The 25200-nt window shown below is 57.1% G+C and overlaps 5 protein-coding genes across 5 annotated transcripts; 2 read left to right on the top strand and 3 right to left on the bottom strand.

Moving 5' to 3' along the window:
• Positions 1–380: 380 nt before the first annotated feature.
• BESB_014320 (uncharacterized protein) lies at positions 381–3824 on the bottom strand (the record flags this gene model as incomplete). Its single annotated transcript, XM_029360161.1, has 1 exon — positions 381–3824. One exon carries the CDS (start codon positions 3822–3824, stop codon positions 381–383), a length of 3444 nt encoding a protein of 1147 aa, XP_029216828.1.
• A 2252-nt stretch (positions 3825–6076) lies between these two features.
• BESB_014330 (uncharacterized protein) lies at positions 6077–9991 on the top strand (the record flags this gene model as incomplete). Its single annotated transcript, XM_029360162.1, has 6 exons — positions 6077–7054; positions 7623–8034; positions 8398–8528; positions 9087–9157; positions 9349–9407; positions 9900–9991. The coding sequence occupies 6 exons, from the start codon at positions 6077–6079 to the stop codon at positions 9989–9991; spliced, it is 1743 nt and encodes a 580-aa protein (XP_029216829.1).
• Positions 9992–11638: 1647 nt separating this feature from the next.
• On the bottom strand, positions 11639–13037 carry BESB_014340 (uncharacterized protein; the record flags this gene model as incomplete). Its single annotated transcript, XM_029360163.1, has 2 exons — positions 11639–11866; positions 12945–13037. The coding sequence occupies 2 exons, from the start codon at positions 13035–13037 to the stop codon at positions 11639–11641; spliced, it is 321 nt and encodes a 106-aa protein (XP_029216830.1).
• A 4669-nt stretch (positions 13038–17706) lies between these two features.
• BESB_014350 (uncharacterized protein) lies at positions 17707–20303 on the top strand (the record flags this gene model as incomplete). Its single annotated transcript, XM_029360164.1, has 6 exons — positions 17707–18055; positions 18593–18685; positions 19157–19236; positions 19549–19593; positions 19654–19732; positions 19861–20303. The coding sequence occupies 6 exons, from the start codon at positions 17707–17709 to the stop codon at positions 20301–20303; spliced, it is 1089 nt and encodes a 362-aa protein (XP_029216831.1).
• A 422-nt stretch (positions 20304–20725) lies between these two features.
• On the bottom strand, positions 20726–23133 carry BESB_014360 (uncharacterized protein; the record flags this gene model as incomplete). The annotated part of the gene is made up of 2 exons (XM_029360165.1): positions 20726–22725; positions 23046–23133. The coding sequence occupies 2 exons, from the start codon at positions 23131–23133 to the stop codon at positions 20726–20728; spliced, it is 2088 nt and encodes a 695-aa protein (XP_029216832.1).
• Between the last annotated feature and the right edge of the window lie 2067 nt (positions 23134–25200).

Raw genomic sequence — 25200 nt, forward strand, 5'->3', positions numbered from 1 at the left:
GGTGTCAAAATGCACATCGAAGGAGCGTCCGTTGCGTCGTTCCAGCGCCCAGTACGTGGGGCATCGCAAGTCGCACTCTACGGCGCCAGGGGTTTGCCTGCACATGCGTGTCTGCGATGGATGAGGAGCCCGGTCGCGCCGGACGGTGCCGCGGCTCCGCCACATCGCAACGCTGCACACGTCTGATCGCAGCGTTTGGTTTCTACACGCTTCACATGTCTCTTCGCTCACGAGTCAACGCATTCTAGAACTGAGTTCTGAAACGAACGACAGAGTGTAGGGTTCGAAAGCAGAATTTCCCGCGAAACCACGTCTCCCTACAGGCACCGACCGCTTCAGCGGGCACCGTTTCTCGCCGCGGCGCGCGCCTGTTGCAGTCCTCAGCGACTGAATCTCACACACACCTGCCTCCACAGCTCTTGTTTCCGCTGCAGCGTCAACGGCGCAGCTCCGCCTCTGTCCGCAGGGCTCCGCCTGTCGGGCGACGGGAGCGAGGCGTCGCGGTCGCTCGCGGGCGCGGTCTCGCCCCAGTGGTCGGCGCGCGGCGGCGTGTCGCCCACCCCCGGGGCTCCCGCAGTGCCTCCTCCGCGGCGTCGCACCTGAGACTGCGGACTCCGCGGGAACGCTGGTCGCCCGCGCCGCGCGGCAGCCCCGCAGGGGAGGGACTGACGCGCTGTGCGAGGCGAGCCGCGCCGCCATCTCTGCGCCGCGCTGAGGGGAGCCGTAGGAAAGGCCCGCGCGCCTGGCGGCGGCCTCGCGGAGGCTGCTCCGTCGCTCAGGCGTGAGTGCGGCGATCCCCCCCCCCCCGGCCCCTCGCTCGGCAAAGAGTTCCGCCGAAGCGGCGCGGGTGCGACGACTGGAGAGACAAAGTGCGGAGGCGTCTGCGGTGAGGCGGCCGCGCGGCCGGTCGCTGGGCGGCGCCCGGACTGCGGAGAGAAAAAGGGGCTATGGACCTCGCGGCCGTCGGGCTTGACTGGCGACCGCGGGAGGCACGCGAGCGGAGAGGAGAGCGAAGCCGACGGCGCCGATGCCGACCCCGAAGAGCGTGATGATGGAGAAGAGAAAGACAGACGCGAGGCGCGGGAGGCAGCCGCGGCGGAGGAAGATCGGGGGGAAGAGAGAGGCGTAGAAAAGCGACTCAGGCGAGGCGACGAGACCTGGAAGCGAGGCGAGGCACTGCCCGCACGCGCGTCGGCCGGGTCGCCGCATCTCGATTTCGTCGCGGCCTCGTCGCTCAACGACCTCAACGAGCTCCGCGGCTGCAGCGGAGAAGAAAATGGCGCGCGTGAGGAGGCGCTGCCTGCTTGCTTCTCTCTTTTGACAATGGCGCCCTCCTCGCCGTCCTCTTCCGACGAATCTACGATCTCATCGACTTCTTCCTCCACAGCCTCCGTTTCTGTCGCGCGCGCAGCCTTGAGGTCCTTTGCAAGTCGTTTTGGCTTCTCCTCTCGCTGCTGACCGGCAGGCCTCGCGCACGGTGAGGCAAGGCTGCGCACTTGTTTTTGCAGCAAGGAGTTCGGAGAGTAGACGCTGGACACCGTCGCCCACGTCTCCTCCGCCGGCCGCCCAGCAAACCGAGGCGCAGGCCCCGCCCGCCGCTGCGGAAGATCTCCTGCGATGCGCGCGCCTGCGTCGGTCGCTGGGGCGTCCGACGTGCGGCAAAGCGGCGACGGGCGCGCAGGCGCCAGGTCACAGGGGACGCAGGAAGGCGAAGACTTTAAAGAAGGGGAAGATGCAGAGAGTGACGCGCCAGCGGAGAAGGACGAGACGGAGAGAGAGGAAGGCGCGGACGCCGACGCCGACTCACACGAAATGCGTGGAGTACGCGCCGCGGCCGAAGGGTCGCCCCTCGTTCCGAGCACATCTTCGGCGTCTATCTCGCGGTCTCGGAGGTCGCAGTGCGCCGGCGCATCTGCGCTGAGACGCCGCGCGTCTGCCGGTGCCGCGCGACGGATCGACTCTTCCAGCGAGAGTTCTGGCGGCGCTTCCGCGTCTCCCGTGCCGCGCTGCCTCGATCGCGAGCCCTCGGCGCGCCGGTCTCCGGCCTCACCGCCCTTCACAGCGTCTTCGTGATGTGAGGCTGCATCGTCGGCGTTCGCGTCTCGCGCGTCTCTCGAGTCTGTGACGTCGTCGTCCTGCGAGGGCGCTGCCGCCTCCGCGCTAACAGCCGCAAGGCAGTCTGCGACGGAAGAGGAGATCGACAGGGGTGACGACGCGCATTCGGCAACCTCTCCCGCGGCTGCCGCAGAGCGCAAGTCGGCGTCTCCGCCGCCCGCTGTTGCGGCAAGCGATTCCGAGTAAAGTCCGCGCGAGATCTCTTCATCTTCGTCTGAAGCCGCGCAAAGCCCCGCGCGCCTTGCTCGACGCGCCGGTTTTTCCCCGGCTTTCACTCGCGGTCTCCTCGCGCTTTCTTCTTCAGACTCGAGGCGCGACGGTGACGGCTGTCTTTTCCGCTCTCGCGGCTCCTCTGTCTCGCACGATCTCCGCCTTCGTCTGGGGCCTCGCTCCGGGCCTTCTGGCCGCGACGGAGAACCTCGCGGCCCCGCGACGAGGCGGGGCGAGTCCGGCGACTCGTCTGCGTCCTCTGCCGTCTCGTTTGTCCCTCGCTCCGCTCCCGCGCGGCGAGCCTCAGGCGTCGTCTTCTTCCCTCGTCTCGCGCTCCCGGCGTCTCCGCCGCGCGCCGCTCTGGCCTCTGTGGTGCTTTTTGCGTTGCGCGCTTTTCCAGCGTTCATGTCGCGCGCGTCTGGCTCCTGCTCGTCCTTCGCAGGCGAGTCCCCGAGCCAGACGAGGTCGCTTTCGCCCTGGTTTTCGAGATCTCCGCACTCTTGCGCGCTCGCGTCGCCGCGCGCCTCTTGACGGCACGCCAGCAGCAGCTGTCGAGCGAGAAGGAGAAAAGACGCGAAAACGTGGTGACAAGGCGCCCCTCCGTAGGCCCTCGCGAGCACGCAGCAGCACGACGCGGACGGCGCGGGGCTCGGGCGCGCCGTCTTAATATGCTCATTTCCGCCTCCGCGGCGAGAGCCCGTCATGCGCCTTGAGTCCCCCGGCTGGACGCCCAAGCCGCCCGCGGAGGTGCAGCCGCAGTCCTCCTCAGGCGCGTGAGCCGAAAAAGACGAGAGACGTGGCGCGGAGGCGGAAGAAGAAGATCGCGCATCGAGAGAGAAAGCGAGCGGGATGAAAAGCGAGACGCGGTGTCGGTGGGCGCGCGGCGCGTCCGCTGGCAGGCGCATGGAGACTGCCCAAGTCGCGCGGCCTTCCTGCGCTGCCGAAAAAGATGATTCGAGGGTTAGGGGCGCCGATCGTCGGCCCGACAAAACCGCCAAGGACGGAGAGGCGCCCGCGGGAGGATCGGAAGCAGCGGGCGAGCAGGTCGCAGCGCCGCAACGCCTCGGCGCACGTGAGGCGGGCGAGGAAGAAGGCAGAGGCGCGCAGGTCAGTACGAACGAGGAGGAACCCAGTGACGAGCGCGAAAAAGCCAAGGAAGAAGAAGAGTCTGCTGCCTTCGCGCCGCCGAGGGGGCAGGATGAGTCGCGGGTCCGAGATCCTTCGCTGTCCGCCTCGCTGTCGCCCGGCAGCGCAGACAGCGCTTCAGGGGCCTCCTCGGGTCGGAACGAGAAAGCGGAAACGCGCGCGCGGTGATGAATGTAGAGGCGCCGCGACGCACACAAAAGGGGATGCAGAGCTGGCGGCTCGAGGGCGTCTGCAAAAAAGCGGAAGGCCTGCGAAACGTGCCACAGCAAAAACGGCGCAGAAACGGAAGAAGCAGTGGGACAAGCAGACAAGGAAGGAGAGGATGGCTGACCCGAAGATGAAGGAGAGGTCATCTTGGAACCTGCTGTCTTTTCGAGAAGCGACCGTGAACGCGAGCGAGCGCCCGCGAGAATAGAAAAAGAGTTTGTCAAGCAGGAAACCAAGGCAAAGCTTCAGATGAGGGAAGAAAAGATGCGTTAAGAGCAGCAGATGAAATCGCATAGGGGCGTCTGCCAGGCGGCCCTCCGTGTTTGAGGAAAAATTTCGCAGTCCCTGCTTCCGACTTGATTCCTCTTGCCTCCGCGCTCGAAGCTCCATCTTCACGTAGAATTCTGCAGCGCGTGAACAAGAATACAGACGCCAAACGAGGCGAAACGAAGGCCGGCAGCGAGGGAAGGAGGTTTTCCTTCTGTGAACTTGAAAAAACTCAGCTAGCTTCTTCGAAATAATCCGGCGTCACACAAGTCATCCGACCTCTTCGCCTGAGTTGTTCGGCGCCAGGTTATCTCACAGGGAATAGGCTACAGTGCACGCGTCAGAGAAGGCAGAGTAGGCAAATGGCGAGAAAGGCGAATCAATTAGAGTCACGTTCCATGACGATGCAACTTTACTCACCAGAGACCTCCACGTGGCTTTCTCAGCTTTTCCTCTACTCATTCTTTGGAGTAGCTCGAGCCAGGAATGCGAGACGAAGGACTCGGGGAAGAAGGCACAGATAGAAGAAAAGCAAAGACGGATTTGTGAAATAACGGGACGGCCTTTTCTCGCTGAGACGGGCCCTCGTCGGAATTCTGCTCTCAACCGAGCGCGTTGTGCTGCACACCAGCCGACACGCGAGGCAACAATTCGCCCTCGCAGGCGCAATAAACCGATGCGATGGAGGCCCCGAGTAACCTAGGGTTTTCACCGAAGTGAGGCGATTCGCTCTGCATTGGCCTTTTGGGGCTCTTGACCAACTGCCGACACGTTGCTTTGAGTCTCCGCACATGCGCCGTTCTGCGCATGCATGCAAAACAGGAGTGCTGAACTGAAACGAGCTCCCGAATATGAAAAGGACACACCTGCTTCCATCTTACCTGGTTCCTTCTTGTCTTTTTCTGGACGCTAGCCGCATTTCTGTTCTTTCTTTCACTGGCAACCGCGGTGGTCGATTCCCGCGGCTTCCCTCGTCGCTTCGCTGCGCTGCCAGCACGCGGTGTACGTACACCGGTCAGCGAGGCCAAAGTACAAAATCACGGGCGCCGCCGGACAGTGCCAGTTGAGTCTGTTTCAATTATACTTGACTCACTCCGCCCTCAGTTTGCTGCTGTTCAGCTCGTGCGCGACATCTTTTGGCAGCCAGCATCCGTCCAAGCAAGTCAGGCGCTGTGCCGTTCGGGTAGTGTGAATTTCTGGCTGTCTGTCCCTAGCAACAGAAGCACTTTCGACGAAGAACGTGGTGCATGCGGCATAGTTGTTCATTCGTCTCGTGGATTCGGGGCTCTCTGGTGCCTTTGCGGCTTCGGCGTCTTCCTCCTTCCTACGGGTCGGCGGCTCTGCATTCGCAGAGTTGAGCGCAGGATGGCGGTGCTTGGGGTGCTCGGGCTCGCAGCAAATTCCTCTGCGCACGCGTAAACGATGTGACTCTTCTGTACGCATGAGTCTGCTGCAGACCTGCAGACTGCGTCTCTTAAGGGAACTGCGGAGGCAGCGGCAGAGGCGAGACCTCCCTTTCCTCCCGGAGGACGTCTCCTCTCGCGCGGTGATGGCGGCAGGCGCTTTCCGTCACGCGTTTCGGAACCCACGGAACGAAATGGCGACATTGCGAGCTCATTCAGTCTTTCCATTGCTGCGTGCTGTTCCACCTCACTGCCCCCAGCGGCCTCGTTTATCCGCGCTCGCCTCGCGCCGCGTAGGACAGCTACACTCATCGTGCCCCTCTGCGCCTTCTTGCGAGGCAACGGCGGAGAAGCTGTCTTCCTCGCACGCTTTCTCCTCGCGACTGTCTGTTTCTGCTCCTTCTACATCCTTGACTGCTCCTTTCTCCCCTGTTACCTCCCCAAGTTGTCTCTGTTCGTCTCGTCGTTTTCCTCTTGTTTCCTCTCCCTCGCGCACAACCCGCCATCGTTTTCGGACCTCCGCTTCCTTGCTGCCCTCTCTTTTTCATATGCACGCGGGATGCTGTTCCTCCCGCCACTCACCTCCTACAGCTCCCGCTTTGAGAACTGGGATTTCCCGCGACTGCCTTCGCTTCTCGGGGGCTTTGGCTGGCCCCTGTCATTTTTCTGCTTCTTCTCTTCACTTTTTCGCATATCAAACCCTCCGTCTCGCCTCTAGTTTTTTCTGCATGCTTCGCCATCCGTCGCGCGCAGCGCTAGATGCTGTCTCTCTCTTATCTGAAAGTCACTCGCGGTCAGCGCCGCCTTTCGGATCGTCCTTGTCTCTGCGTCTCAGCTTTTCTTCTTCCCTGCCTGCTGTCGCCAGAGCTTTGCGTTTCTTCCCGGTCTCTCCGTTTCTGCTGCCGTCTTGCCTGTCGCCTTCCGCGCGGTCGGTGGGCTCTCTATCGTCTCCTGTGCTCTGTCTCAGCCCGCCTGCATGTTCCTCTTCTTCTCCTCCCTGCCTTTTGTTAGCGTCTTTTTCTTCGTCTGCCTCTTCGCGGCGCGCCGCGCCTCGCGCGGCTTCGCGCTCGCGGTCGCTGTTTGCTGAGGAGCTCGCCGCCTGCGACACTTCGGCTCAGGTGCTTCAGCTGCTGCGCACGCCGGCCTTCTCGGCCTCTTCTTCTTCGCCTAGTGGGAGCCGATCGCCATACGCTTGCCCGTCGGCGGTGCTGCTGCTGCCGGACGACTGCCTGGCGTTTTTGAATGCGCTCCTTCGTGTGCAGCATGTGAAGCGAAGCGGCGCAGACTTCGTCTTCTTCTGCGACGTCTTGGAGAACGCGATGCGGCGATTCAACGCGTCCGCCGAGCGCGAGCGCCGCGCGAGTGCAGAGACCGGGCGCGCGGCGCAGGCTCTGGAGAGAAACCTCCTCGACTGCATCCGCGGAAAGACTCGCAAGGCGGAGTCGCTGACGGAGCGCGGCGCAGGCAACGCAGCGGGAGCCGCAGAGCGCAGCGAGAGCGAGGGGACAAGGAGAGAGGGAGACGAATCAGAGCAGCGGCAGATCAAGCCAAGTTCGTCCGCATCGTGCTGCAGAAGCTCGCCGATCTCAAGGCGCCGCTCGCATTCCAGCAAATGGTACCAGACCCCACGCGCCGAGCGGGCGAGGAGACAAAAAAAAGCGGAAAAAGGGACTTCTGGAGAGAGCGAGATTAGAGAAAGAGAGAGAGTTATCGCGACGGACGCCGACAGACTCAGTAGAAAGAAAGAGGGGCGGGGTGCCCGAGGCCTGTAAAGGGCCGAGGGGGGCATTTTCAGGAGACAAGTTTTCAGCGGAGCCATTTATCTTGCTGCTGGAGGGACATAGCAAGAAAGCCCCGCCCCAGAGCGTGTCGTTAGCATGCGGACTTCACTGTGGAGAGATGTAGATCGATGCATTCGTGGCTTTGTCTCGCTACTTGATGGCAATCTACAACAGCGATTGTCTTCAGCGTTCCAGAGGTTCCTTGCGCGGAGACTTTTGTCTTCAGGCCCATACGCGTGTAAATGCATTCGCCGCAGCGGGGGTGGCATTCGTGCGCGTTTTCTATTCTGCAGATGCGACGCGCCTCACAGAAAAGATCGCGGGGGGATAAAAAGATGGAGAGACACACGGGGACAGAGAGGCCGGCGAGGCCCCAGTCGGGGTCGTTCAGGGCGGGGGCAAACTGACGAAGGCGTGTGTAGGTACATCCGCGCGTGGGTGTCGGCAGGACAGCGGCAGTGATGTGGAATTTTCGAGTTTTTGTCTCTCTCAGGCACCATACCTGGAGCCGCACCTTCCCTACTTGTCCGCATTCGACGCCGCGGAGTGCGTCTGGGCGCTCGCCACGCTGCAGCCTCCGGAGTGGCGCGTGAAGAACGGCGCGCTGCTGCGCCGACTCCTCGACCGTCTGCTGGCGACGAAGAGCGGCGCACCGCGAATTGAACTCGCCGAGGAAACGACGCAAGAGGATGACCTGGACTGGGTGCGGGGGTGGAGTCGCGGCAAGCGGCCTGAAGACCGACACGCGCGGGCAGCAGGCGGAGACAAAGGAGACACGGAAGACGGCGACCTCCTGCTCGACAGCTTGTCGAGCCTGATGATCTACAGGGTCGTCTTCGGCCTCGCGAAACTCGACTTCCGCTGCGTGCTGTCTCAGCAGGTGCTTCAAGCTCTGGCGCCAAAAAGTAAGATTTGCCGCCGCCTTCTGTTGCAGCCCTGCGGGAACTGCGCATCAATGCATCCGCAGCCACGCGAGCCCCTCTTTCTGGGCGCGTGGCTCCAGAGGTGTCTCCAACCGACTCACCTATGCGAATATATTCATATATATACTCATATTTGAACGGGGGGTGGCGGCTACAGGCCGCCCTAGGTGAATACTTGTGTGTGTGCCGCGCGCATGTGGCACACATGTTCGCTCTCTCGGCATGCGTAGGTGGACTTCGTGTATCTTTTGTGTCATGGTTTCTCTTGGACTCCGCGAGTTTCCGGTATCAATCTTTTAGCTCTTTCCCGCATAGACCTGGGCTCGGCCGCGTGTTTTCTTTCAGTTCGAAGGACGCTGGAGGAGGAAGGCTCCGCGGCTTTCCCGACGCGGTATTTGGTTCGCCTGACCTGGTCGTATGCGCGGCTGCGAGTGCGAGACGGCCCGCTCTTCGTTGCCTTTGCACATTTTCTCGCGGTGAGCATGCAGACGAGAAGCTTTTTCGGCAGCTCGAAAGGCGTCGCCAGCGACTTCGGGGCTGCACACCGGAGAATGAGGTGACGCAGACAGACTGCAGCTCTAGATATACTCAACTACCAACAGGAGCTGGTGCTTTTCTTGACGCCCTAGTCACCGTCTCGAGTCTCTGTGAAGCACGAAGCCACCATTCGCTTCACATCGGGACCTGCTGGAGGGCGACCCCTCGAGGGGGGTGCGGCGGGGGGGGGGGGGCGGGTCACGCCCAGACTGCGGGAGAGCGTTCAAATGCGTGAACAATATACAAGTATGTCTTATCTCCATCAGGGAGAAAAGATGGTGGGTTTAGGGCTTAGGGTTTAGGCTGTGGAGTCGCGTCTGCGTGAGACATCGGCGGGGGAGCGAGAGATGTCATTTGTCCGCATCAACTATACAGATGCAATACGTATGCGAATTCGCGTATTTGTGTAAAAGTGTATACAGGATATGCTTGCGTGTGCTAGTGTTCTTCGAGTGTTGAACGAAAATGAGTTTTTGTGCGAGCGTACGTGGCGTTAGGAGGCCGTCGATGGGCTGAGTTACGAAGAACTGAAGGTCGTCAAACACGTCTTTGAAGCACTTGAATTCTGGTGAGATTCCCGGGGCAAAGACGCTCAAAATATGCTGGAGGAAGCGCCACCGATGAGAAGACACCCAAGCTTTGTTCGTATCACCTCAGTTCGGGTTTGCGATGGAGTGTGTGTGGAACAGAGAGGGGGCATGAGCAGCCTTACTCACTTTTCCCGTATTCCGTCTCCACCTTTCTTTTTTTTTCCTGCAGGGATCGCCGCCTTCTCGGCGCGGTTGACGAGCTGCTTCATCAGCTGCAGGAGTTGGGACGTGAGCTACGCTCTAGGGAGTGTGGAGATTCACACACACGCCTAGAGCTATTCTTCACTGTGTGATTTGAGCCTGCGGGAGCGTGTACAGCGTTGGTTAGGATGCTTATCCATTTTTTGGTTATCTGCTTTGCGGGAGACTTTTGGCTAGCGCCGTCGGATGCCACCGATCGACTTTTCCTCTGACGGGGCTATGCGTGTCTGTAGAGCCCGGTAGACTTCTGCAGTTGGCCTACGCAGTGTGCGGGAATCTGAGACCGCGCGTCAGTCTGGTATGGCGCGTTGCACTCAATCTCGCGAACTTTCGAAAGTGCCCCCACATGTCTACGTATATCTACATCGATATCTGTATATATTTATATTTGCAAGTAGTTCATGATTGCCTCGCGGAGTTCATCACTGTCTGGGTCGTGCTTTAAAAGCGTGAGCGAGACTCGTGATTCTGTTGAGGTAATCCATTTATGCGGGTTGAGCGAGTCTTGTGCCTGCACAGCTGACGAGACCTACCGCCAGCCGCGGAGCAGGCCCTTCAATAACCGACCGCGAAGAGTAGGTTCCACTTTCTACAGTAGAGCTCGAATATAGGCTCTAGCGCATGGGGAAACTCATTTGCTGGCACTGGAAGTCGCTTCCAACTTTCCATGTTTGAGGTGGGCGCTTTACCTGTCGGTCACGCGTAGCCAAAGTGCGAGAGCCAGTCCAAGAGGCTCACCGAGTTAAGTTGCACGCATGCGCTGTGTGCAGGTAACGATGGCGGACCCGATTCTTCCAAACCGAAAGCGCCACTGAGTTTCTGAGCAACGGTCCGATGTTTGTGTCACATGGAAGATCGTCTTTCGCCGTGTTAGTGGAGCGGTTGGATGGGGAGAGAGTGCGGGTCATAGCTCAAGTTTGGCTGCGCGCAGCCGCTCCCACAAAGTCATGCAGTTTGGTTTCGCCTGAAATTCGCGCGAATGCCTACACAGATGTTTACGCTCAGTATATAGGTGAACCCCCCCATCTCGATGGGCCGAGCCTGCATGGCGTGCAAGGCGCCGTATTCGTGAAGCAAGGCGGACAGCGGATCCTACTCCTGAGCGCACGGTGCCCCTATTCACTGAGAACTGATTCGCTCGAAGGGCGTTTCGGAACACTAGGCGAGGCACTGTTACGCGCAATGATCAGCTGGCCTGAGTGAAGTGTTGGACTATAAAAACGGTGCGGCACGTTTTTTTGGTACGCTGCGCGACCCCTAGCGACGAGCTGCCACAGGAGTCACAGCGCCACTGTAGATGAACACACTTTGTCTGCGAGCTTCCGCCCTGCCTCGACATGCAGGCCTCTCGCCGCAAAAAGAAGGGCGATGCATGCGGGGATAGGTTTCCCTACTTCGGAACGCGAGATTTTTCCTCACGAAGGACTTGACATAAACACTTTCCTTTCCCCAGGGACACAAAAACGAATCTAAACCGGCAGAGTGTTGTGAACTTCCTTAGAAAACAGTCGCCCCGTTGTGCCATCTCCACCAAAAACATGTAACAGTGCCACAAGGACAACCTCAACATTCCGCGGAACAGGAGAGCAGCGCACAACGGATTCGTAAGTCCAGTGCTGGACAGTGCGTTTGTGACGACGGCGCGGCCTGCAAAAGGGGAGCCGCGTCCGCGCGCCTCATGATCCTTCCCAGTCTACGGCCCGACAGAAGATTAAAAAGAAAAGCATAGCACCGGGCAATCCAACGCACGCGGTCAGCTAGTCCGTCCTGAGGGAGGGAGCGTCCTCCCTTGCTGGATGCGGGCGTTTTCTTCAAAAAAACTGGCTTCCCCTTGTATCGACGCACGCCGTCAGGGCCGCACAGTATACAAGACACCCACCAAAACAAGACATTCTTTGTGCCGAGCTGCGAGGCAAACATCAACGCCCAGGGTACCCCGTGGATGCCTCGACTTTCCACGCACGTCGAGTAAGAAAGAATGTAGATAAGATATAGCGCAGTTGCGCAGACCGCCACACCTGCGCCTGCGTCTCTGCAAACGCTTGAAGATGTGCCCGCCACGGGATCCTGACACTTCACACATACGGGGTGAACGCGCCATCCCACCGCGTCCGCATCATACGCGTGCGCCGCCGCGAGCGCGGCCATCTGCGTCGGTGCACGCAGACCACATCCGCTTCCGGCCGAGTTCTTTACAAGTTGCTCGCGGCTTGTTCAAAGCCCCCCCCCACCGCCCCACCCGCCGAGGGCCCTCGGGCTCACGCACTGTCGTCGGTCTCCTGGCTGGTGCTGTCTGCGTCATCTGACTCGCCGCCGCTGAAGTACACGACGCCTTCGCGCGGTCGGTTCGGTCGGCTGGCTTCAGTGTCCCACTTGCCAGTACAGCGATCCCAGTTCTGAACCACAGTCTCTTTGACGGAGTACGAAACGCGGCGCACGCAGCTCGCGCTCGTCGTGTACGCCCCGCGAAAGACGCGCCCAACGACCTGCAGAGGAAAAAACACACGTATGGGCACTGCTGCACCGCGATGTGACGGACTGGCGCTTTCCGCCTCCCGAGGTCAAAGCGATCGAGAGGCCCCCGAAAGAGATGCACACGCCCACGTAGGCGAGTCAAATCATCATCATCGCCCTACATGGGGTGGAGACAAACTTCGCCGGTCATAACACACAGGGAGACGAATACATGGATGTAAGCCGGCGAGCGAAGCGGAAGCAGCCGCGTAGAAGGCAGGAGGCGCAATAGACGCACAGTCCGCGAGTTGCAACAAGCAAGTCAGAGGCGCGAGGGCAAGACGTAAAAAATGCCTGTATTGCGTATGAAATATGTTCGATGCCGATTTTACGGCAGAGCGAGCGGAGACTGGGAGAGCGTAACTTTCCGCCTCGCTCAAAAGGGCGGCTGCTTCTGCGATGGGGTTCTAGCACCTCTGCTGCCCTGCCGAAGTGCCGCTCACGCAGGAACGAAGCTAGTCTTCGCCGGAATAGTTCAGCTCTAGTCCAGGCGATGGCGGCGGAATCTCTCCAGAAATACTAGACCTCAAGGCACGCGAATGAAGCTCGCCACAGCCACACGGACGCTTCATCCCGCCGCGCAAGATACACGTCTCCGCGCCGCGGCGGCCCTACGAACGGGGGAGCGTATTTTCTCGCTGAAACGCCAACCCAAGTTCGTGCCGGAAGCGCAAAACACAGTACACTAACTACGCATCTTTGCATGTGGACGCCACCATGGGCGAAGAACGGTTGACAGTTGCCTGTGAGACGCCACGCCTACGAACTGCTGAGCAGCTCCAGCGCCTCCTTGCACTCGAGATTCCTCCGCATACGACAACACAAAGCCAGTGAAACAAATTCATACGTGCATTCCCTCATACGCAGTTGATTTTCTTTTCCAGTGAGCCAAACAGTGTGTCTGGAGCAGGCGCCGCTTCTCGATTCCCTCAGGATTTCGTTCGCGGTCCGAAGGTGGGGTGGCCGCTCCTGTATGACACTTGCACATTCGAATTCGACACAGAAAGCCCATGCGGAACATTCTGTGCATTCATTTATTTCTTAACTTACAGCTAAGCCGTCGAGCATCCTTTCAACGGCGTCCTGGCACATGGAAGGTTGCTGCCCCGGCGGAGGCGCGCCCTCGCCGCCGTAGTCACTCATGCTTCTGACGGAAACAGAACTACCGCAAAAATCCGACGGCGCAAATCGGTGTCTGAACACGCCTCGATGTCACCTTAAATGAAAAAGTGCCCCGGGGGTGGTGTCTTCTCAAATTCCGTCGCCACCACTCCCCCCTTCCACCGCCGGATGATTCTCCGGACCACAACGTCAGAGACACGACCTGCAGGGTACCTCCTGGGGAGAGAATGATGACGAAATCAACTGCAAGGACGGAAAAAACTCGCAAACGTCAGAACTCGAGCCGTCGAACCCCGCCGCGATGCAACGAGATACAGACGTGGCGACAAGGTAGCCGATGGGAGGACCGTGGCGGAAGACAGAGCTCGTGAGAGACGGCGGAGCAAACCGGAACCCGAACCGGTGTGCAAGCCGAGAGCGAGTTGAGGGGAAGCAATCCGTTGAGCTGAACAGGAAAAAAATGTAGTTTACAAGTTCTCCGCCTCTACGAAGACAACGCCGAGGCGAAATCTGAAACCAGGTATAGAATTATCTACCAAAAAGGAGCGCATGCATCGACAGAAGACGCGGCAGACCGCGGCGGCGGAGCGCGCAAGCTGCTAGCTCGAACGTCGCATGAAATGGCGCCGCAATCGGGTCTGCTAGGAATGACGCGACACCACAAAAAAGCTGGCTTTCAAAGCCCCTCATTAGGAGGGGGGTGGGTGCGAGGGTACTCTACACGTTATAGATGAAAAAGTCCGGCTGGGAAGGGTTGGAGACAAGGAGCAGCTTCCACTAGGGAAGAGAGTCCCTCGAGATGCTGGCTGGCGTGCGGGTACCACGTGTATTGCCTTCCTTCGATTGTAGAGGCTCAATTGCCACACCCTCCAATGACGAGTTTGGCACGTGTGCAGTGAATGTCGAAATATTCTCGCGGACTCACCGTTTCAGGACGACGCTTGAGACGGATGACACTAAAGGAGGCTCCTGCCCGGTAGGGCTCTTCCTTCGGTAAGAGAATTGACAGGAATTTGCAGCTCCGTGCTTCTTGGGGAGTCCGTCGGCTGTCTCATTGAGGGAGTGCTCTGGCCGCCGAAGGAAAAGGCAGCGCTGTCTAGAGGGAAAAAAAGACATACTCTGCGCTTACTTGCTATAGGCAGAGCAAACCGCAAAGATCTCAGTGCCGGGTGCTGCTACGGCGACTGGGAGGAGATGCGTAATATGTGAACGACTCTGCTGGGGCAGCATAAGAATGCGTTTTGCAACAGATGTCCTTAGAAAAGACAAAGTCAGTTCCAGCAATGCCGGTACTGCGTGCACCCGAAGTGGGGACGGTAACTCTCGTACATGCAAAAACCCACAGGACGGGTGGAAACCCATTCTGAAGAGTGTCTTACTGTGCTAGCGTCTTCGAAATCGATGGACTCGCTAACGCTGCGGATTAACATATGACATTCACTGATGGCAGCTGCAACAACAGCCTTTCGATGGCACACGCCTCGACGCTTTCCGTAGTGGGTTAGACACACTGATCTGGAGCGAGATTCAACTCGAGCTTGTTCCGACATAGCATCAAAGTTGGCCACGCGCCCTCTTGTCCAGAGCAACGTGCATAAACCGTAAATACATGGGTGAACGGATATGTCGATCTAGACACTGCATGCAGCGCATAGAGGGAGTATGCTTTGGCACGTCAGAGTCCTCAGCATTCGGCATCGAAAAACATGTGCTTTGGCCCAATCTGTTTTTCTATGCCGCTCGAACGTTCGCCTACCCATGAAACTCGTGTGTCGCGTTCCACGCGTATTACCGCTACCGAATGAGCTGGTATCTGCGTTGGACACTGCAGCCTGGGGCTGTGCCCCAAGCAGTTGTCAGACAGAAATCCTTGCAGCTATCCGCTTGCCTTATCGTCTCTTAGGCTCTGCTTGAATCTGCTGTATCCAAAGGGGTAAGGCGTGTGTACAGATTGCACAGCTAAAATGCGTCTCGCATCTCGTACGATTTGGAAGCGACCGCACAGATGTTACATGATGACAGAATGACGTATTCAAAGAGTGAGCATCCAACATCCGTTGACCCGCCAAATCGCGTCTACATTCGAAGTTTCATTCCAGTGCTGGCGCTGCTACAACTCGCACTTGGCACGACCTCTACAAAGAATGGAGAACCCTACTGCTCGCATGATGGGGTTACATTCTGATTACTAGCAGGTGAACGGCAATGCCCTTAATGCCATCGATAATCCTATGTGCCTAACCGTGCTTCTACACATCCCCTAGGTTGCCTGAAGTGAGAGCAACCTGACTGTATAAAGAGACAGATTGACTCTTGTACCCCCGGATCAGCAGAAGAAAGACCAGCTAATAGGCAGTGGAAGCGAATTAACACTCTTGTCCCACGGCGGGCAGGTGCTGGGCTGTAGTTGCACTCCGGGAGCGGACACAGCATTGTCCAGGTGAGAGGACCCTGGTTAGAGGGGCGCGAGAAAAAAAAAACAGAACTTTTGGGAGACAAGGTACACACACGAAATTTTTGCGTGCGCACGTGCAATTTTCTTGAAGGAAGGCCAGCAAGAAGAGTCTGTATCATCCAAATGGCGCTTCGCGTCAAGTGCGAGTGGAGACAATCCGGAGTAGCCAGAGGTGTCTGACACGTGAATCCTCTGTCCACTCAAGGTGAAGACGAAATCGTCAAAGCAACAACTGAAACGAAATGGACAACTGAAGACGAGGACTCGTCGCTCAACCGTCCGCGGTCGTCTCCTCCAATTTATCGGGACCTTTGTCTCATCTTTCTTCTCTTTCTCTGCAATCTCCTTGTCCTCTTCTTCCTCCACTGCAAAGACACACACGCGCACACACCTCAAGCGATTGATCGGTAACTATAGATGAACAGTGGCTCGGAATACACACGCGTACGTCCTGCGGGGGGCTGGAATACCCCACAGCATTCAGTAACAGCCTAAGTCGCGAGAAGGCTCCCCTCTCCTCCGAGAAGAATCGCTGTGTATGAAGAGTGGGTGTAGAATGGACTGATGTGAGCAACATGCATGAGCATGCAAGATACAAATGGAGCTGAGGGGAGTGAATCCTCCTGGAAAAAAAAGATGGAAGAGAGGCACAGAGTGGGAAGGCAAAAAAAAAAGCAACTGGTCTTTACAAGCGATTGAAAGAAGTCAGTCACACAATGGAACCGCGCGATCAGGTACGGACGTAAGAGTCGCAGACGCCCAACGAAGTGGGAGGCCGTCCCGCTGGCATGTCGCGTCGGGAAGAGAGGGATTCGAGGGAGGAATACCAGAAGGGATTCCTCCAGAGGGAAAGATCACGGCAGACAAGGAAACAAAGAGGAAAAAGCCCCACACATGACATGAGGGGGGCAAATGACATCGAAGTCATGCGAAAATGCTGGTCATTTCACGAACTGCAGATTTGCCTTCCCTGGAATTCTTGCCCATATGTATGGGGGAAAAACAGGAAGGAAAGACAAAAGGAGACGGTGACACCGCTTACCTTCCACCTCATCTTCGCCCTAGCCTTCTTATATCTGCTCGCACCGTGCGCCATTTTGGTAAAAGTTATTTAGATGAAAAACGTTGCGCTTTTTGCCACGGGGGCGACGGCATGTGCTCATCCTCGTGTGTCCCTGGCCGTGCCGCGAAAGCTCAGTCGCATCGATCTCGTCGCCTCCTCCGTCGCCACACAGATTGCGGCACCGAGGTTCGCCGCACGACCGTCTGTGTGGGGAGGGATTGTCACGATCAATATGCGTGTACCGGCTTAAAAATAGTCCAAACCGGCCTATACATGAGCTTCAGCGTCCAACACAGTGCTGCATGCCAGCATGCAACAGCACATCTCCCAAGGGCGTTGGTGATACGACGCGAGCCCGCATGTTTTTCGCTCCCCGGTCCAGTGCGCATCACACCAGCCTACCGCCGAGCAAGGGTAAACGGCTCACCTTCCCTTCGATCTAGTGGAAGCGGTAGAGCTCTCTGTCTGCGGGTCCCCACACGTGGCTGCTCGACAAGTTTAGTGTCTCCGTCAGTGGAAAAAATTTTTATTTTTTGCCTCAAACGGTCGAATTCGCGGCACCGTTCGACGCGGGGGGAAAAGGCAGTTGTCACGCGCGTATACACTCCAGGCTGCAGTGTACGTACACCGCTCTCCCCTCAGCGATTGCCGCTTTCCACGAATCGAGTTGTTTCGTTGGGGATTTATCCGGTTCTAAACTCCACGTCTGCTGCGGCGTGATTTTGTTGGAGGCGCCCTTGCCTTGCAGCGCAAAACGCATGACTTCCTTCCCACTGAAGTCGACTGCGGAGTTGTGGAGGTGCAAAAATATTCGCTCTTGCGTCGTTGACACAGAATGTGGCAGGGATTGAACTCCGCTTGTCTGGTGTGCGTCCACGACCGATGGCTCGCGTCGCCAAGACGGGATGATTAGCGAGTGGAATCTTCATGTCATCCATGTAGATTGCATGACTCCCACACTGCGTGACGCGCGGGCGGGATCGCACGTTAGTGGCTGATGCGAGTCCGTTTGCGTATAAAACTTGATTGACGGTTTCCCGTTCAGTGTTGACTTGAGCTACGTCCGTTGCTCATTCAAGGAATGGGTATGGTGTGGTACTCCATTTTAATCTCCGTATGTCGCTCCCGTGGACCCGCCACCTTTGCACACTCTTCTGTGACTGCGAGTCATGATGGCAAAGACGAGTCGGACGGCGTCGCGCGAGAACGCTGTGCATCTTTCTTCTCCAGCGTCTTCGCTTTCCCAGTCGTCTCTGCTCTCTGGCATGCCATTGCTGTATCACCAGTCATCTCTGTCGACTTTGCTTCTTGCAACGTCTTCGCGCTCCAGCGACGCTAGCACAGATGGATTTTCGGTCCCCACGCAGCTTCTGCTGCCTGATGGAGGAGTGGCTCTCGGCCTCCCGCCCTCCTCCCTTCTTCCTTCGCGAGGAGCTGGAGAGGACACCCCTCCTACGGAGGAGGAGCGTGTCAACCGCCTTAGGCAGGGACCTGTGGCTGTTTTCACGTCCGAATCACCTGGTGAGTGCTTCTTCGCCTGCTACCTGTAGCTGTATTTCATGTAGTATGCATGCACTTGAAGGTGCTGTTCATTCACGTCACAAGCACTGCTTTACGTACACCTCTAAAGGACGAAGGGGCAAGACAGTTCCCGTCTGACCGTTTTTCATTTTGCATGTTCCTGAAAAAGGATGATCTCTGCGGGCGATCCTCCAGCAGCCTATCTGCGTGTGATTGTTTGCCGAGCGTGTACTCCGTAGTGCTCGCTCCGTCGGTCATACGTTAAACTAGCTGCTTAGAACGAAATGCTGTTGCCATGGGGAAGCCGGACTGTTTTCTCTTTCCATCTTCCTGTAATACAGCACCTACATCTTGCTCTTTTAGCGAATCGTGTTTTAAGCCGTCTCTTCATTCGTTCACGTCTCGGAGTTCGCGTGTTCATGCCAAGAGGCTTCCGAACTGCACTTTTCGAGTGGGAATGTTTCGTTTACGGTGATCCTGTGTCCTTTCGGGCTTTTTCACCGAACAGTAAATGGTTGTTTCGTCTTCTTCGCGCAGAGGAGAAAGTCCGACCCGTGCGGTCACGGCTTCTGCTGCTGTTGGCGACTCTGCTTGCCCTAGAGCTCCTCAGCGTGCTCGCCGTCTTGCAAGGTAAGGCCGAGACTTTTGTTCAGTATTTCTAAGATGAAGTTCTGCATCGGTTGCGCGGTACATTCTTCGGCATTTTTTTTTGGTTTTCGCATGTTACTCTCTGACCTGTGTGTTGAAAGCAACAGGAACTGCGGTGATGGATTTTCTAATCCATGTCCTCCGACTCTTTCGTGAGGAAATATTTCAAGCACCATCTTTCGACTGAGCATCTCCTGTATGCTTTTTCCGAGCATGACCGTGAATATCCCTTTTTGTGTTCTGACTCTTGAGGCAGCGGTGATGCATTCCCTAATCCATGTCCTCCGACAAACACGTGGAGAGACACTTCAATCACCATCTTTCGACTGAGCGCCGTCTGACGTCGTTGCATTCCCCGAGTTGCTAACGTATATGAGTTTAGTCTTCTTTGGTGTTTTCCAGTGGATTTGCGTGGAATCCAAGCCTATCCGGCCACTGGTGATGACAAAACAGGATTTGCCGTTTCACATTCGCAGTGTTCCGCGTACGCGATGCTGCATGCGCCGCAGCAACGCCTGGCGACCTCCTTAGATGTCTGACAGAGTGGCCCTTTGAGTCTCTTTGCATTTCTCTTGAGTAACGTTTGCATGTCTGAATGTATGGGTGTATTTCCTTAGCTTCGCTCCTTAGGGATGAAAACGTGGATTTGCCGTTTCACATTCGCAGTGTTCCGCGTACGCGATGCTGCATGCGCCGCAGCAACGCCTGGCGACCTCCTTAGATGTCTGACCCAGCCGTTTGTTTCGTATTGTTTCTTTTTTCTTCTGTCGAGGTTCTGTGCGTCTCGGCGTCGTTTCCCTGTTTTTTGTGCTGTGTTGCATGAAACACGACCTTTTTTGTGGCAGTCGTTTGGACATAGCCGGTCAGTACTGCCGGTGGAACCTGATCTAGTTGTTTCATCGGAATTCGATCGGCAAAAGTGAAGCGAGCACATTTCGCTATGCCTGCAGTGCGCTTTTCCCACGGTCTACGGGCACGCAGATGCTTCAACATTCTTCCATAATATCCACTTTTCCAATATATCAGTCAGTACGGTGCGTCCGTCATCCGTTCGTCCCCAGTGGCGTGGCTTTGCATTTTGTGTGACGAGGGTACATACAGCACGAGGCGGCTCGTATTGCATTTTGTTTTCTCTTTTGTGTATTGTATACGTACAGGCAAGGACACCTATCCGATTTTTCCGCCGGATTCAGAGATGCCTCTGAAGCCTGTTTTCGGGGCTCTGGCGTCCTCTTCCGTCCGCTACGGCTTCTACGTCGCTTTGCTGGTTTTCTGCCTTTCGCTGCCGGCGGTCGTGGGCGTCGCGGTGACCGTCCACCGGAGACAGATGTGCGCGATTGCGGCGAGCAACGCGAGTGGTGCAGCCGCTGGAGGTGTCTCGCGTGTCTTCCCGTCTGTCCTGCCCTCTCTGCTTCTCTCGGCGTGCGTAGTTGTGCTGTCGGGAGCCTGCATCTTTTCAGGTCTATTCGCGCTGCAAACGTACTTTGACCTCCTGGTCACAGTTCTGTCTTTCGCGCTGCGTGCCGCGCTCAGTCGCCTGAACAGTGTCTGTGTGGCGCCCCGTCTCTTTCTTGTGAAGGCGAGCAACAGTCCGCCGTAAGGGAAGAAGAAATGTAGTGTTTCTTCGCATGTGACTAAACTTTTCAAGTTTTTTAAGTTCTGAAAGGTGCTCCTCACGACAGCGAAACAATCCGCCGTCTACTCCGCTAGAGCGCAGCATCCGAAGCGTCAGTTGCGGTTTTCGGACTCTGCGCTGCGCCAGCCCTCCAGGCTGATAGCGGACGTACAGAGACTAACAAGAGCAGCTATTTGCAGCGGAGCAGGTGTCTGTTTATACTCGACGCGCATTTCTTGCCAAAGTTTAAGGGATGCAAGAAGATACTGTTGTAGTATCAGGCATAGGCTGCCGCAAAAGGCACATCTGATACAGCCTATGCGCATAGCGTTGCAGGCACGCTTATACAGATATAGTAGTCCGGACCGAATTAGTTTTGCGTGGGACTTCGACAGGCACTTCGATCCTCAGAGACCTCGCAGTAGAAGCTCGATTTCGTCTTCTTCACTTCTCGGGACTTCATCCTTTGAGGCTTCGGCACCAGGGCTCCACCGGACACGCTCTGAGGCGGACGAAAACGACGTATCGCTCTTTTTTCCGCAATGTGGAGGTATCTCCCACTCGCTTGTTTTGTCGGGTTTTGCAGAGAAGGTCGAGTCGCCAGGCAGCGAGTCTGCTGGCGACGCGGCGATTTGCCATGGCGCCGGCGCGATCGACTTTTCTTTTTTCTTTGTCGCGTGCGTGACGCCCTCTGGAGAACTGGTCATCCTGCGTTTCGGAGAGTCTGCCGCTGCGAGTTTCGTGCTCCCCTCAACCGGGAGGGGATCGCTACTCCGCGCCCGAGCGGCTTGGCGGGTGTCGCTGCATTCTGTCCTCTCCTCATTTTCTAGCACGCGCTGTTTCTGAACACTTCCGGAATCTGAGGTCACCTGTGGAGAGGGCGCGCCTGGTCTGGAGGCAGCGTCTACTTCGCCGTCATGCCTGCCTTGCGACGCGCGGGGCGTTGGCGATGTCGTTCCTCCGCAAACCGCATGCCTCGCCGACACCGCGCACGCAGCTGAGACTTCCCGCTTGCTGCATCCTCCTGATCTAAGTCCTCGAGCCTGCTGGCTTTCTTCGCAGTCTTCCGCCTCTCTCGGAGATGTAGAATGACTTCCGGTCTCGCGAGGTAGATCTGCGGCGCGGGGGCCTACTAACGGCGGCAGGGGTGACTGAGCGGAGGCTGCGTCCAGATTCTGGCTGTCGAGTCTCGCGTCGTCTTTAGCTCGGGATTCCACCTTTCCAGCGCGCCCCTCGTTCGCCGCGGCACGTTGCTCTGTCCGCGCTGGCGAATCCTCACGACCTCTATGGCCCAGGCAAAGCTCAGGCGAGGCTTTTTCTCTCCTTGCTTCAGTCTGGAGGGCTTGACTGCCGGCTGCTCCGCTTGACGATGTGGGTGATATGAGGTTACGAGCACATTCACCTTGAGGCGCAGCGCGCGAGAGGAAGGGTCGGATGCGTTGGGAGTTCTCCGTTTGTGCCAGCAAGGAGAGTCTTTTTTCGGGTCTGTTCAAACGCGCGACCTCCTCCTCATACTGTAGCGCGAGCAGCTGAAGCCGGACGGGCTCCTTCGCGTGCAGTGCCCCTCCGCGACCCGAGAAAGAGTCTGAAGACCGGCGAGCTTTGTCTGCTTGTTTTGGAAGGCTGCTGGAGGAAGCGGAGCCGGAGGAGGAACCGGCGCCTGGATCCCCGGCACAGCCTTCCAGGGGTCGTCTCACTCCTCCTCGAGAGCGGGCGAGGAAGTCATAGCCTGTCGCATGATGACCTTGCGCGGAATGAACTACTTTCTCGCAGGAGCGAGACTTAAGAAGCAGCCCCTGATTGTCGCCGTCATCAGGATCTTTGCGGGGTGACGGGCCGGCGTATGCGTTCTGCACGCCGGATTGCACTCTGTCTGCGCTGTCCACTGACAGACCACTCGCACAGCGGGATAACGATTCCGTTTGCCGAAGCGGCGCGCACTCGTTCTTTCCAGGTCGGAACACGACTCCACCGGGCGCTTTAGCGTGGCGCAAAATTTCTTGACGAAGCAGTTTAAGTTGGTCTTGGAGTCGCCGCTCGTTCTCTGTGTGGCGACTCCCGAGAGTGAGAGGCCAGTGCAGCGCCTCCAAAGCTTGGTTTCGCAGCTGCTCGTTGCGCTCATTTTGCCACTGGTCTCGGACCTGCTGCTGCTTCAAAACGCGGCTCAGTGCCTCCGCTTTTGCCGTCGCTTCCTTAGCCCTGAGAATTCTGTCGAGACGGATCCTCTCGACCAGGTAACTTTTGTGCTGCTCAAGGTCCTCCAGACGACGCTGGTACGCGCCGAGAGCTGCTTGCACTCGCCGACCGTATTGGCGGGCTGCTTCCCAAGCCCGCGACACATCTATGCCGTGTTCTGTATCTTGGTTGTAGAGGAAAGCTCCCCCGCGGGCGGGTCGGGCCAGCCTTCCTCGCGAACAGTTTGCTCTTCCCCAAGACCCGGTGGTCTCATGGTTGAAAAACTTAGATGTGGAGGACGCGTGCCGCCTCTAGCCAGCGAGCGTGCGATCATATCACCGTCGTCCACTGAAAGACGACTCACTCTGAGGACTATATTGTAACGAAGCCGACTGCAGATGCGTTTCACTTAGCATACACCGCGTTTGTTGCTCAGGGAGGGCACTCCAATGCTGCAGTTATGCAAGCCCTTCGTGAAGTGTTTCCTGTGCACAAAGAGAAGCCGTTCGTGCCCACTCTTCTTTGTTATCAGGTATCTGTGCTTAGACGCACCGGAGACGTCAAACAGTCGTCTCAGAGGGTCGAAAGCACGAAATGACCAGGAAAGGAAGTCAGCTCGGGTCTTTTCTCTTACACTCATGCTTCACTTCAGGGCGACCCCAATCTTTCCAAGGATTACGTTTTCCACGCTTCTCGTGTGCCCTTGATTAACATGCCAAAGATGCTCCGCTGCCGGTAGCAGGACTGGTCAGTCTGCCCTGTCTCCGCGGCCTCTCGCAGAACGAAATCAAGATGTCGACGCAAAAAACTGGAGAACTCTATGTGTAACTCCGAACCTCTGCGCTTACCGATGCGGATGCGATCACGCGACTCGAATGGAAGAAGTGGAGCGGAGCGGAGTCACTGTATGATGTTGAAAATAGCTAGTTCTTTGTTACTTCGCTATAGGCACTCGTGCTGTCTGATATGTTCCTTTCTATGGCCATCACCCCTGTGGGGCCAGGTGGGATCGGAGCAACTGCCCATGTTGAACAGTCACAGGCCGATCTTGCGCGAGTTGTTCGGTTGCCGACGGAAACACACACTCGACGCGCGCAATCCATGATAGCCGAACGACCACAAATATATGTGACAACCATTCTGTTGGCTGTACGAATCGGCGTAACGCAGTGGCCCCCAGATAGTCTCACCTAGAGGCTTTTCCAGGACACGCACGAGATCGCACTCTCTACTAGCACGCGCGTTTCGCTGTCCCGAGTCAGGATGACCCCAAGGTTGATCAGATGACTTGGCCTTTCATGGATAAGCGTACGAAAGCAAGCTCGCGCCAACGTCAACAAGCGAGAAGCGTGGAAAAGGCAACATAGGAACTTGCGACCGAGGAAGCGCTGGGATCTCAGGTGGCTGCCAAGGATTTTCGACGGCTTAGGTTAACACAAGGGAACAGACCCCACGGTATCGTTCGGAAAACTCTTACCGCACCCGACCTTTCCGCTGTGCACATCCGCATACTCTGCAGATGATTTTCAGGAACGGGGGCCGGGGCGTGAGGATTCAGTAAAGAAGGATTTCAGTCTTGCGTATTTCACAAGTCCAAAATGCGAGATTGGGTGTCAATCTTAGCTCTTTATACCAGCTGACCTGAAGTAACAATCTATGTAGACAGCTACACGCTCCCCAGAACCGCTAGACGCTAAGCAGATATGCTTATCGACCGCGCTGTTCGTCAGCAGGTGTATGACCCTTTCGTACAAATCGAGTTCGATTTGACCGGCTAGCGCAGCGCAAAACACGTGAACAGGGTGGGACAAGCGCTTCCTTTCGGGACATCATCAGTTCAGCAACCGCATGTCGAACAAACACTCGATGACTCAATGCGGTACTATTTTGGCTCACGATAAACAGCGAGGGACTGAGACATTGTAGAGTATTGAACACACAAGGGTACTTACGTAAACACCACCGACGCGGCTCTGTACCAGCGCGAGTAGACAGGTCCAGTACCTCAGTGGAAGTTTTTTACCTAAAGCGTGGACAGGGGCGCATTCTATCCACGGTATGCTTCTATCTAAGTTGAACCTCTTTGTCACTCACTGCATGCTACGCAAACTGCGTGAGCACCGATGTCTCAATACTACGCGGCTCTTGTGCCCCTAGGCTGTACTCTGAAAAACTCTCTTTGACGCCTGCCAACGAACGTCCACTCGGGCTACCCCGGTTCGAAATTGTCGACAAGGACACCCATCCCGTACCAGTGTCCATCGCAGACGCAGCGGGTTATCTAAGCCGCTTAATGCATCGTCAGCGATACTAGAGTGATGCACGCCAACAACGCGCGATCCCACGGTTCGGATATGACACCGCGTCACTGGAAAAATAATACCCCGAATCAGCAGCAGCGAGTTTAGAACGACCCGAGCAATGAGCCCGCACTCAGGCCGTGAAAACTCGCGAGGTCACAGATGGCGATGAGAGCTGCCTGCCAGACACCCCTGACAACGACTATCGAGTGAAGCCGTTCGTAAGCAACCATGACGGGATGCACATATGCGTATAGAATTGCACGAGTCGATACGACACACAAAAATATACATATGTACCCAGATTGCCAGCTGTCCCCAGCAGAGACACGCGTCCACGGAATCCCGTTTAACGGCTTACACGTAGTGTTTTGACGCTGTGTCCCTCATTTCAAATTGAAGTCTGC

This window comes from Besnoitia besnoiti, chromosome IX (genome assembly GCF_002563875.1).
Source record: "Besnoitia besnoiti strain Bb-Ger1 chromosome IX, whole genome shotgun sequence".
In the NCBI taxonomy this organism is placed as follows: domain Eukaryota; phylum Apicomplexa; class Conoidasida; order Eucoccidiorida; family Sarcocystidae; genus Besnoitia; species Besnoitia besnoiti.